A 17,745-nucleotide genomic window follows, 5' to 3' on the forward strand; every position below is an offset into this window, starting at 1 on the left:
AAGATTTTGCCCGAGCCTCCCCCATACTCTGGGACTTACTACCTCAACACATCCGGCCTTCAAAAGTAACCTTTTTAAACCAGGCTACAAACTACAATAATTCTGTATCACACTTTGCCTAGCTGCCCTCTACCTTCTGTCTCCCTCCTCTTATCTTGTAGATTGTAAGGGGCCTTGCGGGCAGGGTCCTCTTTCTCTATGTACCAGTTTACCATTTATCTTATTCATGCAATTTGTCTTGATCTTGTAATGTTCCCGTTTGTTACCCCCTAACGCTTTTATAGTGCTCTGGAATCAAGGGTGCTTAGAAGAAATACGCTAAAAAAAAAAAGGTATTGCATAATCAACATCACAACATCAATCAGAACATTCCACTCATTAACTTTTATTAGTTCATTTGTGTTTGGTACAAAATACTACACAGTCCAAGAATACAAGCGGATAATTAGGTCAGGAAAATTTTTTTTGCTTGCCATAATCTAAAGTTACTTTTCAGAATGGTTTCCCCCTTGGCAAACTCACAGGTATGCAGTAACCATGAAAGACAGTAAAAAAGAACAATAACAAAACAAAACAGACAGCTGTCAATTTAGTTTTTTAGACCTGTGGTTGGGCTGGGAACTGCAGCTATAAAACAAAGGGAAAAATACTTCTGTCTCTGGCTGGTGTGAACCCAGTCTAACACTATTTTGTTTCTTCAATATTAAATCTGAACAACATTAGACATGCACAGATGCAAAGGCCTGGGTGCTGGATATTTCTATATCTGAGATGAATAAAAGTCATATGCTATACAAATAAGTAATAACTCTTGCCTACAAAGAATTTTTTCATAGTTTAGTCCTTTGTATACATTCCCTGGATTACCCTTACATAATGGTTACTAGGTTCATATATAAACGTATAAAGTCCATGTTAGTGTACATTCCAGCCAAAAATATAACAGTTTCTTCAGTCGCTGAATGAGGATTCACTGTCAGAGCTGTCTTCAGCCGCAATGTCTCCATCTGGGACTGGGGCATTGGGTGTCCTAAAGAGGAACAGAAAATACGGATTACTTTCTTGTGGTCATACTATAAAATCCTTGCTGCAGAAATGTCTGAAAAAGAAAATCTGTTGCATATGTATCGTTGCGTGGGAGATGCTCTTAATGATTACATTTCCTAAAAATGTCACAGAAAACATAGTGACAACAACATGCTGATGCCAGAGATGTGACATAACTTCATATCATGAGGCTTAGGAAAAAGTTTATAGTCCACAAAAGGTAGATAAAGATGGTGCATATGAATACAGTAATAATAAAATAGTGATCACTTCAGGAGAAATCATAACAACGGTCATCAAGGAAAGCTAAAACTAATACTCACTCTAAAAGATCAGGGTTTAGTCCTTCGGAAACCATTTTATTTCTGATAGCCATTACAGGGACCCCCTATAAGATAGGGTTCAATATCACATATAGATCATTAGAGCACTAGTCATGGGTATCATAATACAGCAAAACAACAAAAGTGGAAACAGAATTAGTCCAAGCCCAAGTTAAAGGGAGTTTTCCAGGAATATCCTTTGACAGGCTAAGCTTAGGATAGACCATCAATGTGTGATCAGTGAAGATCCGATCTCCAAGACCCCCACTTTCCAACAGGGAATCCAGAAATAGCAACTTATCCTTGTTTTTTTGTGCAGCCGCATGGAATCCCATTTGGAGTGTATACAGTATGTACACACTCTGGCCAAAATTCCATAGACTCCAATGTGATCGGCCACTTCATTAACAGCCGTTGTTGCAAACCATCAACAACAGCTGTTGTTTAATGAAAATTTGCGTTGTGTGAACGTGGCTTAAAGTGTTGCAGTCATTTACCACTTATAAGTCCCATTAAAGGGGTACTCTATATAAAATGTCAATTTTTCAGTGCTGAGACCACATCTGACCATTATGTATAGCTGGGTTAGGCAATAATCTGTGACACTGTGCATCTATTTGACATGATGTGCAGGCTTAGTTTCATAGTGCGCCGCCCCCTTCCCCCATCTCAGAGAGCTTACGTCAGAGACGTGGAATCGCGGAAAGTGAGCCCCGGGGAGCAAAAGGCTTTAGCTGTCTTCTGCTTCCTAGACAGCCCTTTTAAGTGTACTGCTGCATGCTTTACCCAGCCATCTGGGTGACATCTCAAAAGTTTATTTCAATGAGAATAACCCTTTAATTATACATTATCACAAAGGCACGCCACTCATATGACAATCTGGCACAGACTTGTATTAATGCTGAAATACGTTTATGGCTAGGTTTACACAAAGTCAAATAAAAGCTAAATATGGCCATCAATTTTAGGGAAAATAATATGTGAACATGTGTGAACGGTCGTTCATAGTGAGCATGCCCATTATCTGGATGTTCATAATCAATTACGGACGTTATCCTAAATTGTGTGTGTACTGCCCGCTAATTTCCCATTGACTTCAATGGAGTTCATTATATCAAAAATGCAGCCATTTTTTACAGTGTGTGAACATAGCCGATAAATTCACAAACGTTACCAAACAAAAGAACTTACCACTTGGACCATCTTTAAGTATCTGGCATATCTTGGATCCTTTGCCACAGTGGGAATATTTTCAGCCGGTACTTCCTCCTTTATTAAGGCGTTATCATTTATTGAATTCTGCTGTATAACATAAGAAAAACAGCAGCAGAAATGTCAGCAGGTGTCTAAATATATGTGACTGACTTAGAAGAAAGCAAAGAGATAAAACATGGGGAAATGCATACAAATATATGGGTTGGACACACTAACTAAAACACCCCTACTTTTACATAGCCATAGCCTTCTTGACCTGCCATCACTAGTAACTATCCCATTTTTCTCTGACACACAGAAGAAAAAAAACTTTTTTTTTATTTTATTTTTTTACTCTTCCACCTCCCCTTCAGACTTGCCAGTAAATCTGGTGTATTTTCAAGGTGGTAGGGGGGTGTTTGGGGAATGCATGTGGCAGAAACCAGGCTCCCATTTCTTCCCCACTAGTCATGTGCTGTTACCAGGATTGTTGACCATACACCTATTGGTACCGCATGAGTGACTGGTATCTTCTGCCTGTGTTGACGTACAGTAAATGTGTGAACGCAGCCTAATGCTGCGTTTACACAGACAGATTTATCTGACAGATTTTGGAAGCCAAAGCCAGGAATAGATTTGAAAAGAGGATAGATCCCAGTCTTCCCTTTATGACCTGATCCCTGTTTATAGTCTGTTCCTGGTTTGGGCTTCAAAGATCTGTCAGATAAATCTGTCTGTGTAAACGCACCATAAGACTGATCAGATATCACTGTGATGGGGAATAAAGATGGGGCGTCTTCAGGTGTAGTGCCTAGGGCAGCAGCAGCTGTTAATACGGCCCTGATCCCTGTTGATAAACTTTACTACTTTTGTTGTTTTTCTTATGTCTGGTAGGGGCATCTGAATGCTGTGTTGTTGGATGTGTCCAGGTCTATGGTTTACGTCTTGATTACCTCTCAGTATGCAAAGACCTGCAAAACATCTGCAGACAGAAGTGGCTGTGATCGAAAGTCAAATCTCAATGTGAGGGACAGAAGAGCACTTCTCATTTACTGCAGAGCTGAATGCATGTTTAAAGGGAATCTGTCAGCTGTAATTCATATACCTGGGATGGCGTTTTGTAGGTCTATGATAAGTACTCTGAGAAACACATTGCCAAACTACACAAACTGTTTTACTACCACCCACCACTCTGGCCTCTCAAAAGAAGGGCACACTGTGACACCTTTTAGCTGTAGTGCAGACAGCAGCACCCAGACACAAGAGATCTTCAACTCTTCTTTCCCCCCAGGATGGGTTTGCTGAATTTAAAGGGGCTGGCTAGGATTTCTCAAAAAACTAACTTTGCCTTGAATTCTGTGGGTGTTGTATGTTCTATATACACTTTCATTCTTTATTTAGAGCGCTTATTGTGTTCCCAGGCTCAGTCACATGACCACTTTTCCTGTGTTCTTTATTTCCTGTGATGTCACATTCCCTGTTTGTTTCCTGTTCCTGCCAGTGAGGGAACAGCGAGTCATCAGGTGGGTGGGGTTATGCATCCACATTGATTTAGCCCTCCTCCATGTAGGAGGAGTTAACATCTGAGCCCACTAGAAAGTGCAGCAAGTAAGGTTAGCATGACATGGAAGAGACCAGGAGCTGATAGCTGTGTTGTGGGTGGCACAGAGGTTAGCCATGTTGTGGGGGGCACAGGAGGTTAGCCATGCTTTGGGGGGCACAGAGGTTAGGCATGTTGTGGGGGGCACAGGAGGTTAGCCATGCTTTGGGGGGCACAGAGGTTAGGCATGTTGTGGTTAGCCATGTTGCTTTGTAGTGTTGGAGTCCTGGGATGAAATGCCATCAAGGATAACAGCTGGAGTATGTCCCCCAGTGTTTGCAGCTGGGGTAAGACACCCCACCTACTCCACCCTCTAACCTAAAGTAAGGCATCCCCCCCAAAAGTAAGGCACCCCCACTCTAAATCAGCCCCCCCCCTCCAAAGTAAGACGCCCACGAAAATAAAGCCACCCCTTGCCGCCACAAAGGGACTCCCTAATTCCCTTGTGGACCTCCGAAACTGGCACCGCCTGGTCCATGGCCCCCACGTCCTCCGCACACCTGACCCAATGCCGCCACCGCATGCCTGAACTGCCTTACACCTGACCTGACCTGACTTCTCCGGGTTCTGGTGTGGTGTTTTTGGGTCTGGTCCTGTGGCATGGGGGTCGCAGGGCCGTCCCATGGCCCCCGTCCCCTGGCTGTGCACGCCTGCGGGGTTGGTGGCCACTGACTGGCACGGTGTGGACTTAGTGTAGGGACCCATGTGTATCAGATACCGGCACGAGGTACATGGGGCAGTATGGCTTGATCAATTCATACACAAAATTCTGATGTGTTTTTTATTTAGCCAGGCGGCACTAGTATCAGCCATAGGTGTGAGGTGCAGCACTCTGTTTCTTCCCTGAACCGCATTTTGTTTCTCTCTTTTCTCCGTGTATTGCACTCCTCCTGGTGAGACCCACATGACCGCAATTAGCAGGAGACACCTGAGTGCACATGGTTTTAATCCCTCCTGTTTTTTCCCATTCTGTTTGCTGCAGCTATGGTGAGCGCAATACCTTATCCAGACTTGTGCTGCTTGGGGGCGACCTTCTCCGCCGGCGGTGCTGGCCGGGTTCTGGTGTGGTGTTTTTGGGTCTGGTCCTGTGGCATGGGGGTCGCAGGGCCGTCCCATGGCCCCCGTCCCCTGGCTGTGCACGCCTGCGGGGTTGGTGGCCACTGACTGGCACGGTGTGGACTTAGTGTAGGGACCCATGTGTATCAGATACCGGCACGAGGTACATGGGGCAGTATGGCTTGATCAATTCATACACAAAATTCTGATGTGTTTTTTATTTAGCCAGGCGGCACTAGTATCAGCCATAGGTGTGAGGTGCAGCACTCTGTTTCTTCCCTGAACCGCATTTTGTTTCTCTCTTTTCTCCGTGTATTGCACTCCTCCTGGTGAGACCCACATGACCGCAATTAGCAGGAGACACCTGAGTGCACATGGTTTTAATCCCTCCTGTTTTTTCCCATTCTGTTTGCTGCAGCTATGGTGAGCGCAATACCTTATCCAGACTTGTGCTGCTTGGGGGCGACCTTCTCCGCCGGCGGTGCTGGCCGGGTTCTGGTGTGGTGTTTTTGGGTCTGGTCCTGTGGCATGAGGGTCGCAGGGCCGTCCCATGGCCCCCGTCCCCTGGCTGTGCACGCCTGCGGGGTTGGTGGCCACTGACTGGCACGGTGTGGACTTAGTGTAGGGACCCATGTGTATCAGATACCGGCACGAGGTACATGGGGCAGTATGGCTTGATCAATTCATACACAAAATTCTGATGTGTTTTTTATTTAGCCAGGCGGCACTAGTATCAGCCATAGGTGTGAGGTGCAGCACTCTGTTTCTTCCCTGAACCGCATGTTGCTTTGTAGTGTTGGAGTCCTGGGATGAAATGCCATCAAGGATAACAGCTGGAGTATGTCCCCCAGTGTTTGCAGCTGGGGTAAGACACCCCACCTACTCCACCCTCTAACCTAAAGTAAGGCACCCCCACTCTAAATCAGCCCCCCCCCTCCAAAGTAAGACGCCCACGAAAATAAAGCCACCCCTTGCCGCCACAAAGGGACTCCCTAATTCCCTTGTGGACCTCCGAAACTGGCACCGCCTGGTCCATGGCCCCCACGTCCTCCGCACACCTGACCCAATGCCGCCACCGCATGCCTGAACTGCCTTACACCTGACCTGACGTTGCCGCCGCATTCCAAACCCTGCCGCACACCTGTCATTTTTGAATTTGTATGGACTGGTTGTATCCTCTTTGAGAACTGAGCTGACTTTAAAACATTTCGAACATAGAACCTCCGGAGCTTACTATTCTCCTGACACAAGGGAGGGAGAGGGGGTACAGCGATACCTGATATTTCAAAAGATCTTTTTAAGGGGAGATATGATTGATTAATTTATTTAAATATATAAGAGGCACCTACAAGATATAAGGGGAAAAGATGTTCCAAGTAAAACCCCCTCAAAGGACAAGGGGGCACTGCCGCCTCCTGGAGAAAGAAAGATTCAGTCTCCGGAGGCTACAAGCCTTCTTTACCATGAGAACAGTGAATTTGTGGAACAGTCTACTCCAGGATCTGGTCACAGCAAAAACTGTGGAGGGCTTCAAAACAGGCTAATGGTACGTTAACACACAGAGATTTATCTGACAGATTTTTCAAGCCAAAGCCAGGAACAGACTATAAATAGAGAACAGGTAATAAAGGAAAGTCTGAGATTTCTCCTCTTTTCAAATACATTGCTGGCTTTGGCTTCAAAAATCTTTCAAATAAATCTCTCTGTGTAAAGGCACCCATAGACAAGTTCTTAGACCAAAATAACATTAATGCATATGTATAGAACCTACCCATCATCCGTCCCCCTTGCCTGTACCCATCCCCTCCTTGTATATCCCCCTTCCCTCTATCCATTCCCTCCTTGGCTGAACATGATGGACATGTGTCTTTTTTTCAACCATACTATATAACTATGTAACCAGGAGGGACATTTATCAAAACTGGGGCACACAGGTACACAATGCCATATGCCTTAGCAGCATTTACATTTATTTTACCTGACATTGCAGTACCTATGTACAGTTCAAATAATCGAGATTATATTTTTAGTCCATATGACCCATAGCCATTATTACATTGTATAAATGGTAGGATATCCACTTACTTCTGAATGAGGTGCAGCTGGAGTAGATTCTGGAACAGGCTGGGGTGGCAAATGGCCATTAGTAATGTTATTGGTGGACAAATTAGCTTCCACTTTAACGTCTTCTAATCCAGGAATTGAAGAAAGCTGAAATAAAACAAAACACAATGATATTAACAGTGTACAGAAAGTGGAGGACCATCCCAGAGAAGCCATACTGGTACAGTAGGGACTGACTAAATAATAGGTGCATAATGTACACTTTTTATGATAATGTTTTATAATATGCCCATTTTCCATGCAAACCCCACAAAAATCTTTCACAAGAATGCAAATCAGTTTACAGGAACACATATTCTGCCTATGGCTCAGACTGTCAGATAACAGCCTTGGTTGTCATACTTATTTTATTTGAAGGGTACCTTCACACATACCGGTTTGCAACGGATTTCACTCTGCAAGTTCTGCAGCAAAATCTACAGGTTTACATATTCGCAGCGATTTTAAAGCCCCCTTTCCAATTAACTTAGATCTGCCCGGCTAATCTCTTACCTACCCAAGCTCTTGCTTGCTTCTCAGGCTCCCGGCTCCCTGGTATCTGACTCAGTCAATCAGTGACTGCAACGGGACAGCGCACTGATCGGCTGAGCGGGACACCAGGGAGCCTGAGAAGTAAGCAGGAGCGTGGTTAGGTAATGTATTAGCCGAGGAGATCTGGGTTAAGTGGGAAAGGGCTTTAAAATCCTCTGCGAGTATGTAAACCCATAGCAAATGATAGTACTGGGTATTGCAGCTTGTGAAGGATGCTGCCTTAACAATAGTCATATATGTGATTTACATACATAAAAGGGTATACATAAAAAGAAATAAATAACTGTAGATTCACTATCGTGCAACTCCCAGTAGTGGGAACAAACTAAGTCCTGTAACTATACTCACTTGGTAATGCACTCATGATTAATGCCATTCCAATGATAATGCACTTAAGGTGTACTAACATGCTTTAACCCCTTAACGACCATGGGCGTACAATTACGCCCCCACCGCCTGTGCCTTAACGCAGGAGGGCGTAAAATGTATGCCCTGCCGGGGTCCCAGGCTATGGAGCAGGCTCACGAGCTGAGCTCACTCCATAGCCGGTGAGGACCGGCTGCTATCTGCAGCCATGCCCTCACCCTCAATGGTGGGCAGCCGCGATCGCCCGCCATTAACCCCTTAACCCTTTAAGTATAAGTGACTGGAGCATCTCCGGTCACTTAGCGATCAGGACCCCGGCGGCTGTTTACCTCCGCGTAGTCTGATCTTCCGGTAGAGTCTGCCACAGGCAGGCTCTATCAGAAGATCACAGATAACACTGATCCCTGCTATGCTATGGCATAGCAGGGATCAGTGTTACTGATCCAATGTATGAACTGTAAGTGATAGTTCCCATTTCATACATAAAACACATAAAAATTAATAAAGTTAATTAACATATAATATACCGTAGTGTGCGTAATCGTCTGATCTATTAAAATAAAACAATACTATTCCCGCATGGTGAACGGCGTGAACAAAAAGCGGTAAAAAAAAAAGCAGAGACTGCTTTTTTTAAATGACATTTTCTGTTTAAAAAAATTAATAAAAAGCGATTAATATGTTTTATCTAGAAAAAATTTTTACTAATAAAAACTAGAGATCATGACGCAAAAAATGACACCTTATACGACCCCGTAGGTGAAAAAATAAATGCGCTATGGGAGTTACAATAGGGCCATTTTAAATATGCCATATATTTGCAAAAGAATGTTTTACTGCTAATAAAAATAGTAAGTTGTTAGCATGTAAAATGCATATCGCTGTGTTCAGAATGACCTATAGAAGAAAAAATGCCAGTTTTATCGTAAAACGCATAATGTAAACATGGAAGCCCCCCAAAATTTGGGGAATCGCATTTTTTGACCCAAATTCACTCCATAAATGATATTTTGGGGGTCCCGGCATTCATTTTATGGCAGACTGAAAGATGCCAATACAAACTACACCTGTTCCTGATAAAAACAAGACCTCACATGGCCCTGTAGGTGGAAAAATAAAAGAGTTATGGGTCTTAGAAGGCGAGGAGGAAAAACGAAAATGCAAAAGTGACAATTGGCCCGGTCTTTGAGGCCATTCAGACAGCATCATCTGACACCAGTAGATAGAGGTGACAATAGCAGCTCCCTGTGGAATGACCTCTTCAAAGGTCACAGGGAACACTCAGTAACGTTTTACATTCATCTCAAAGGGACAGACTCTGTCTATTGACGTCTATGTCTACGAGTCTCGTTGTAAAGCATGTCATTAAATACTGTTTAAAACAGTTCAGGCAAGATGGCAGCCCCTATAACAATGTACAAAATGTGAAATAAAAAAATTACAGACAGAAAATAAAGACAGATTAGAATAAAAGAACAAATTCTAATCAGTAAAAAAAAAAAAAGGTAACACATTACCCTGAAATGCAGAAAAAAAATTGTTGTAATGCAGTGCTGGGTATGCAAATAAACCCTATGTAGGCATCAGAACCAAGAATGATCCATTATATATACATATATATAAATTTAAATATGCAGTCTAACCTTTGCATCTAGAATATTGAGTGTTGTTTCAATTTGTTGAATCCGAAGTGAAAGGGCAGACAGTTTCTAAAACAAAAGCAATAATAGAACAGATGACAGGGGTTATGTCGCACACCATTGTAAAAAATCGTGGATTAAATTTTATGTTCATACAATATACATGTAGCACGTTGTAGTTTAGTTTTTAATTAAAGGGGTATTGCCAACTTCATATGATATTCTTACATGTCTAAAAGATGTAGTTTCCATCTCTGGGACCAGGTACAGTAGCTGGATGTGGGGAAACCTACATGTAATAGAGAGTGTCCCATGCCAGATTTAAGGGACATTAGCTAATATGGGTATATACAGTACTTTGTGAAGGTTTCAGGCAGGTCTAAAAATAAAAATTGCCTACAAAGTATTACGACTGGCTCTAAACTGTCTCACTGGCTCTAAATTTTTGTTCTGCATACCGCCTATCTTATTAAGAACTATGCTTAGCGTAAGGCCTTATTCACACGTCCGCAAAGTTGTGGGTGATTGTGAATCCGCAATCACGGATCAACTTATTGCCCATGCTATTCACACATTCTGCTTTTTCACTGATCTGCGGTTTGTTGTCAAAGATAGGAAATGTCCTAGTGCGGACTGTGGCATGGATAAGCCAATAGAAGTCTATGGAGTGTGTTTTTCATAGAAATCACATCTAAGCAAACTAGTTAAAGTGTCACTGTCGTTTGTTAAAACTTTTAATGCCATAGAGACATGTCAAAAGTTTTGATTGGTCCCTCTCCCCGCTCTGTATCACTTGATCAGTTACGCTATGACTGATTGCCTATGTAAGTCTATGGAGCGCGACTGATATCATGTGACACAGAGCCGGGAGAAGATTGCACTTACCCGATCGGTATGGGTCTGAACACTTAGACACGGACTGATCAAAACTTCTGACTTCTGTCAAAAGTTTTTACAAACGACACTTTACTGGGCCCTAGACATCAGTAGGAACATGACAAACCTCTTCACAAACTGTTGAGAAGCGATTAAGAAACTGAACTGTGTGCACCACAAACTGGTTCAGGAAAGCGACGGTTCTCTTCTGTTGGATGGCTGGCACCTGAATATAGAAAGATATACACTGTTACATTAGCACTAAGCCAACAACTAGAGGTTTCTGGTAGTGTGTATATAAAGCATGTCAGCCACTGTGCCCCATTCTAATATGACTTGTGTTTCATTTCCTTACAATTTCTAAGACCTCTGCTAGCAGTCAGTGCATGGAAACCTTCCTTGCTTGCACCCATAAAGCTCTAGTCCTGCTGACACAGGATCTGCTCATACACAGCACACTCACAGACATTTCCTCAGCTGTTATATGCATCCAAATGGGATTCATAGAAATCAGAGACAGATACATGTGCTGTGCAGGCAGTCCCCTGGGTGATAACAGGGAACAATGCAGCAGTGGTGCCCCAGGACTCCCACCCTGCTATGTGGTATCACTACCCACCTTGGTGAGGTCTATGCCAGATCCAACTATAGGCAGCCCATCCTCATCCATCACAGTAACTACTCCCAGCCAGCAGCACTTCCTGGCCAGTCAGGTGACAGGATGCTGTACGGATCATGTGACCAGTCACATGGCTGGAGGGGGGAGTCCGCAGACACCGGGCCGACTATCGCTGAGCTCTGCTAGTTGTGACTCCTCAGCTGCTGCGAAACTACAGCTCCCAGCATGCCATCACATGACAGATTAGGAGTTGGAGATCACTGGGCAGTTACGACAGTATGTGGCAGCACTTTACTGCAGGTCGTTACTGTGGCAGGGAGGGCAGTTACACCTAGCTGCTTTTAGACTAGAAAGAGTTCTCTCTAAGAAGCCGTATTTCTTTTGCAGCCTTGTATACTGGAACATGTAGTGCGCCGTTACACGTCCCGCCTCGGCTGCTGATTGGCTGAGCTGCCTGGAGACGTCACGTCTCAGACCAGGAAGCGGCCGCAGGACTGTGGTACAGGGCGCTGCGATCCGGGTGATTATACTGTTCATGTTCTCACAACATAATAGCCTAAATTATGCTTCATTTTCCTCCTAACATCCAACTCCCACTGGCCGGAGGACAACGAAACCGTAAAATCAATTGATCTAATACTTGTTTTGGGCAAGCTCTAAAGACACCTATTAAGAAGACAGGGGTCCCTGATGTTATATGGGGCTTCTTTCCTGGGACTAAACTGAAGAAAAAAAAACAAAAACCTCCTGGCATTAAAAGACTCAGCAGCTAAGACATCTGATACAGGGAACCAGGGTCTGTAAACTTTCAGCAATGCTCTGTTTGGAGGAGCATATTAACCTGCTTCTCCAGTCAGGCCCCCTTCACATGTCCAGAAAATCTGCCCGGATTTCTTATCAGGAAATCCGGACGGCTTTCCGGACCAATAGGGGTACATCCTTCAGGATTTTTCCGGAAAAGTATCCGTTCCAGAAAATAGCTCAGGATTTTTTAGATCCTGACCTATTTTCATCCGGAAACCCGGCACGGCCGCTTCCATTGAAGTCTATAGGAGCGCAGGAACAACAGACACTTTCCTGATGCACATCAGGAAAGCGTCCGGATCTCCAATGACAGGCAGGGGCTGGGGACCGGTGACTGCAGGGAGCGACCCCCCCCCGTATCTGAGAGGGAGCAGAGCGGCAGCAATAGTTTTCTCCCCTCCAGCATTCGTCCTCGGACCTCAGCCTGCTTCCGGATACCCCATTCCTCCCCCCACCTCAGCCTGCCTGACACCCCATTTCACCCCTCCTCACCTCAGCCTGCTGACGCCCCCCCCCCCCCAATTCCTCCTCCGGACCTCTGCACCGACACTCCACTTCTCCCTCCCCCCTGCCGACCTCAACCCGCCGCCAGACATCTCATTTGTCCCCCGGACCCGACACTTCCCCACACCTTAGCCCGCCGCCCGACACCCCATTCCCGGTCCCCCCAAACCTCAGCCCGTCGCTCAACACCCCATGACCGCCCCCCCTCCGGACCTCTGCCCACCAGTTGACATCCCCCCTGGACCTTAGCCTGCTGCCTGCCCGGACAGGTAAACTTATCCCTACTACTACTACTTCCATCATACTCTGGTGGCAGTTCATGATGGGAGTTGTAGTTTTGCCACCTACAGCTATTTAGGTGTAAGAAATATTACTCCTATCATGCCCTGATGGCAGTTCATAATGGGAGTTGCAGTTTTGCCACCTGCAGCTATCCAGGTGGAAGAACTACTACTCCCATCATGCCCTGATGGAAGTTTATGATTGAAGTTGTAGTTTTGCCACCTGCAGCTATCCAGGTGGAATAACTCCTACTCCCATCATGCCCCGATGGTAGTTCATGATGGGACTTGTACTTTTGCCACCTGCAGCCATCCAGGTGAAAGTACTACTACTCCCATCATGCCCTGCTGACAGTACATGTGGGGGGTATAGTTTTGTCATCTGCAGCCATCCAGTGGCAGAACTACTGCTCTCATCTTGAACTGTCATCAGGGGATGATGGGAGTAGTAGTTTTGCAACCTGCAGCCATCCAGATGGCAGAACTACAACTCCTATCATGTCCTATTGGCAGGTCATGATGGGAGTTGTAGTTTTGCAACAGATTAAAAGATGACAGCATAGGAAGGGGGAGGTAGTGGCACAGAAGAACTACATCTCACATCATGGTTTATGTGGTAATATGCAGGACTACATCACATAATGGGAGTTGTAGTTCTGCAGCAGATAAAAGGATGACACATGGCATGAAGGGGGGGAGGGGGCATTGTACATGAGGGGGACACGGTGGCGCAGTACATGAGGGGGAGATGGTAGCACGGTACACGAAGGGGGAGACTGTGGCACGGTACATGAGTGGGACGCAGTGGCAGGGTACACGAGGGGGAGACGGTGGCACGGTACACTAGGGGCGATGTGGGTACTTGTGATGTATGTTGGCATACTTGACCATATTAAAAACCCTTTTTTTTTTTCTTTCTGATCAGGAAATCCTGAAGACGTTTCCTGAAGGTAAAAACGGATTACTGTTAGGAAATCCTGATGCTTTCCTGATGCCATTTGAGGCCTCCTGATCAGGATTTTCTGACAGTAAATATATGAAAAAGGTAACAGCACAAGCTGCCAATGGGCAAAAAGTGAAAAGTCAAGACAGTGCACACCTCACCAGATTGAACTCAGGCATCCGGACATCAAGCAATGTTATGAACGGAGACAGCACTTTGTGAAGATGAAAAAATCTTGTGGCTTTATTCACACCCCTGCATGGCAGGGGTGTAAATAAAGCCACAAGATTTTTTCATCTTCACAAAGTGCTGTCTTCGTTCATAACATTTCTGACAGTAAAAACTGACACAGATGTGTGAATGGGGCCTTAGAAGTGTTCTTAATATGGTCTAGTTAGTATGCCAACATACATCACAAGTACCCACATCATCCCTAGTGTACCGTCCCGTCTCCCCCTCGCGTACCCTGCCACTACGTCCCTCTCGTGTACAATGTTTCCATCTCCCCCCCCCCCCCCCCCGTGTACCTTGTCACTGTCTCCCCCTCACGCCATGTGTCATTTCCTAATCTGTTGCAGAACTACAACTCCTATTATGTGATGTAGTCCTGCATATTACCACACATCATGCTGGGAAATGTAGTCCTGCCTATTACCACACACACCATGTTGGGAGATGTAGTCCTGTATATTACCACACACCATGTTGGGAGATGTAGTCCTGTATATTACCACACACCATGCTGGGAGATGTAGTCCAGTATATTACCACACAGCATGCTGGGAGATGTAGTCCTGTATATTACCCCACAACATGCTGGGAGATGAAGTCCTGTATATTACCCCACACACAATGCTGGGAGATGTAGTTCCACTGTGCCACTGCTTCCCCCCTCCTATACTGTGTCATCCTCTAATCTGTTGCAGAACTACCACTCCCATCATGAACTGTTAATGGGGCATGATGGAGGGTGTAGTTCTGCAATGGGGAGAACAACAGGTTGCAAAACTACAACTCCCATCATCAACTGAACTGTCAGCAGGACATGATGGGGGTAGTAGTTTTAGGGGATAATCTCACCTGTCCCCAATCCTGCTTGGCCTCCCTAGTCCTCTTCTTCTTCTTTCATCCCAGCAGGTTATCGGGAGGCGGGGGGAGGTCTGGCCGGCAAATGAAGTCCAGGAGGGTGTGTGTGGGGGGGTGCAGGCCAGCAGTTGCTGAGGTCCGGGGGTCGGTCTCAGGGGGTTTGGTCGCCCCACAGGCAGTGAGGTCCGGGAGAGGGGGTTGTACGGTCCGCCGGTGGGTGCCGAGGTTGGGGGGGTTATTGAGTCTGGCCGGCGGGCGGTGAGGTCTGGGGGGGGAGTGGATGTTGTTTGTTCGGGTGGTGGGTGCTACGGCCGCCAGCAGTTAGCAGTTGCTGAGGTCCGGAGGTCAGGCATCAGGAAAGCGTCCGGGCTCCGGCCCTCCCATAGACTTCCAGACACTTTCCTGATGTGCACCAGTAAAGTGTCTGGAGTTCCTGCGCTCCTATAGTCTTCTATGGAAGCGTCCGTGCCGGGTTTCCGGATGAAAATAGGACAGGATCTAAAAAAATCCTGACCTATTTTTCGCATCCTTCAGGAAAAATCCTGAAGGGTGTCCATGACTAATCTATCCCTATGGGTCCGCAAATCCGGAAAGATTTTCCAGATGTGTCAAGGAGGCCTTAGACAGCAGATTATGTTTCAGAGATGTCTACTTATTTTGGGAAATATATCTTTTATATCTATAAATTAAATAGCTTATTGGTGGCCAATAGTTACTTCTAGGCCAACTGTGACATCAGCCACCACATCAGCTATACGAGCAAGTGTTAGAACAGAATCACATCTACATTAAGTGCACATATGATCCTTCCATGAGGTACACGTCTACAAATATGATCACAAATTCCACTGTATAAAGTATGAGGGAGCCACAGGTGCCAGGCCCACAAGTTCTTGTTATAAGGGAGGAGACAGCCTAAATATGGCCTCTCGCAACCGAGGGTCACCACCCTTTTTGCATTATGACTGCTCTACACAGGTGTAAAGGGTAAATTTAGCAGTTTTCATACCTTATTTTATTATATCATACGTCATGGTGCTTTTTCCAGTAAAAAGTGATCTTTTATCATCTGCAGATTGGGATACCTGGGCGGGGCTTCACGGTTGAAATGCCACTTGGCCACTCCCACAGTATTACTTAGCCGTGCCCCTCTGTGATGTTATTGGTACATAGGCCCCACCCCCTAAGTGGCCATTGGAAGGGCCAGCCTACAGGTCTAGGCCCCCCCCCCACTAGATTGGCCCACACCAATGACCGCCTATGCGGCGATGACGTCACGGAGGGGCGTGGCAAAGTGGTGCTTCAGCTGTGAAGCCCCGCCCAGGGATCCCAATCTGCAGATGATTAAAGATCACTTCTTACTGGAACAAGCACCATGACTTATGATATAAAATAAGGTATTAAAACTGCAAAATGTACCCTTTACACCTGTGTAGAGCAGTCATAATGCAAAAAGAGGGTGACAGTGTCACTTTTAAGGGGCTATGTATGAGGGTGGTTTGGTGATCTCCCCACCCCTTGGCAACAGGTTTCCTTCCCTGGAAGGATATCTGGCTATTCCCGTGTTTTGAGACTCGCAACTGAGCCTCCACAGACTTGTTTTTTGCATATTCAAATTTTTAGGGGGCAATGTATCAATGGAGACTCTTTATGAGTACTCCATTGGATTTTTTTTCTGCTGATCTCCAGAGCTCAGTGATTGCTGTGATTTGCTTGTCCATTTTTCATTGCCCCCTTTAGCCAAAATCCTGATCCACACTAACGAGGGGCAAATGCCCCAAAACACCTGCCATGTCGCAATATTCGAAACTTTGATGCAATAGGGTTTGCCCTGGTATTTCCCTATGTGTGTCCCAATACTCGCAACTGAGTGGGACTTAAAGAGCTGTGTATCAGGGTAGTTTGGTGTTCTCCCCACTGGGAGGCACCCCTTGGCAACAGGTTTTCTTCCCTGGAGGGATATTCCCATTTTTTAAGACTCACAACTGAGGCTCCATGGACCCCTTTTTTTGCATGTTCAAATTTTATAGAGGGCAATGTTTCAATAGAGACTCTTTATGAGTACTCCATAGAACACCATGTTTGGACAGGAGTCATCCTCCGCCAAGAGAACTAGAGTGACCTCCAACAGTCAGTGGGTTCTCAGCTCATGAACACTCATCAATAAAAACTAACACATCACAATCTCAAACAAGTTTTTAACAGAAGAGGTATACCTCAAGCTAATAGCACAAAATCATAAAAATGACAATCAAATGCAAGGGACTTTATCCTAAATAAGCCTGACATAGTAGATTTATGCACTTGTTCTTCTTGAGCAGACTATGAAATAAAACAGACTCAGTAACAACAAGCGACTCCTTTACTGCATTCATCTTAAATACGTTTGTTTTGGCACATACAAAGGCTGTCTGAATCTAAAGACTTGGAAGTTACTTAGAAGTACAAGGTTTCTAAAGGGTTTGAAACTGAAGCAATGATGGGAAGCCAGTGTAGATTTATAGCTAGCTGCCTCAATATTCCAAAAAGAAATCAATTTTCAAAGCAGCTCACTAACACCACCTTTGCAAGGAAACTTTCCCTTAATATCAGTTCCTATTGTCAGTATAGAGCAGGATTCTGACTGTCTATTGAGAAGCCTATCATTGTGGGACCAAAGTATTCCTAAAAAAAAAAAAAAAAAAAAAAAACTTCTTGGGGTATCAACAATCTCCTGCCTTAGGCTGCATTCACACGTCCTATGGACGGTAA

General features: G+C 45.2%; 1 protein-coding gene across 1 annotated transcript; it reads right to left on the reverse strand.

Annotated features, from left to right (window-relative positions):
* Positions 1-361: 361 nt before the first annotated feature.
* On the reverse strand, positions 362-11,662 carry WASHC3 (WASH complex subunit 3). The gene is made up of 7 exons (XM_069973491.1): positions 11,377-11,662; positions 10,885-10,983; positions 9,885-9,950; positions 7,306-7,431; positions 2,562-2,672; positions 1,371-1,435; positions 362-1,030 (listed from the first exon to the last, which is right to left on the reverse strand). Exons 1-7 carry the CDS (start codon positions 11,425-11,427, stop codon positions 952-954), a joined length of 597 nt encoding a protein of 198 aa, XP_069829592.1. The 5' UTR covers positions 11,428-11,662; the 3' UTR covers positions 362-951.
* Between the last annotated feature and the right edge of the window lie 6,083 nt (positions 11,663-17,745).

The sequence above is a fragment of the Dendropsophus ebraccatus genome, chromosome 1, assembly GCF_027789765.1.
Source record: "Dendropsophus ebraccatus isolate aDenEbr1 chromosome 1, aDenEbr1.pat, whole genome shotgun sequence".
Lineage (NCBI taxonomy): Eukaryota > Metazoa > Chordata > Amphibia > Anura > Hylidae > Dendropsophus > Dendropsophus ebraccatus.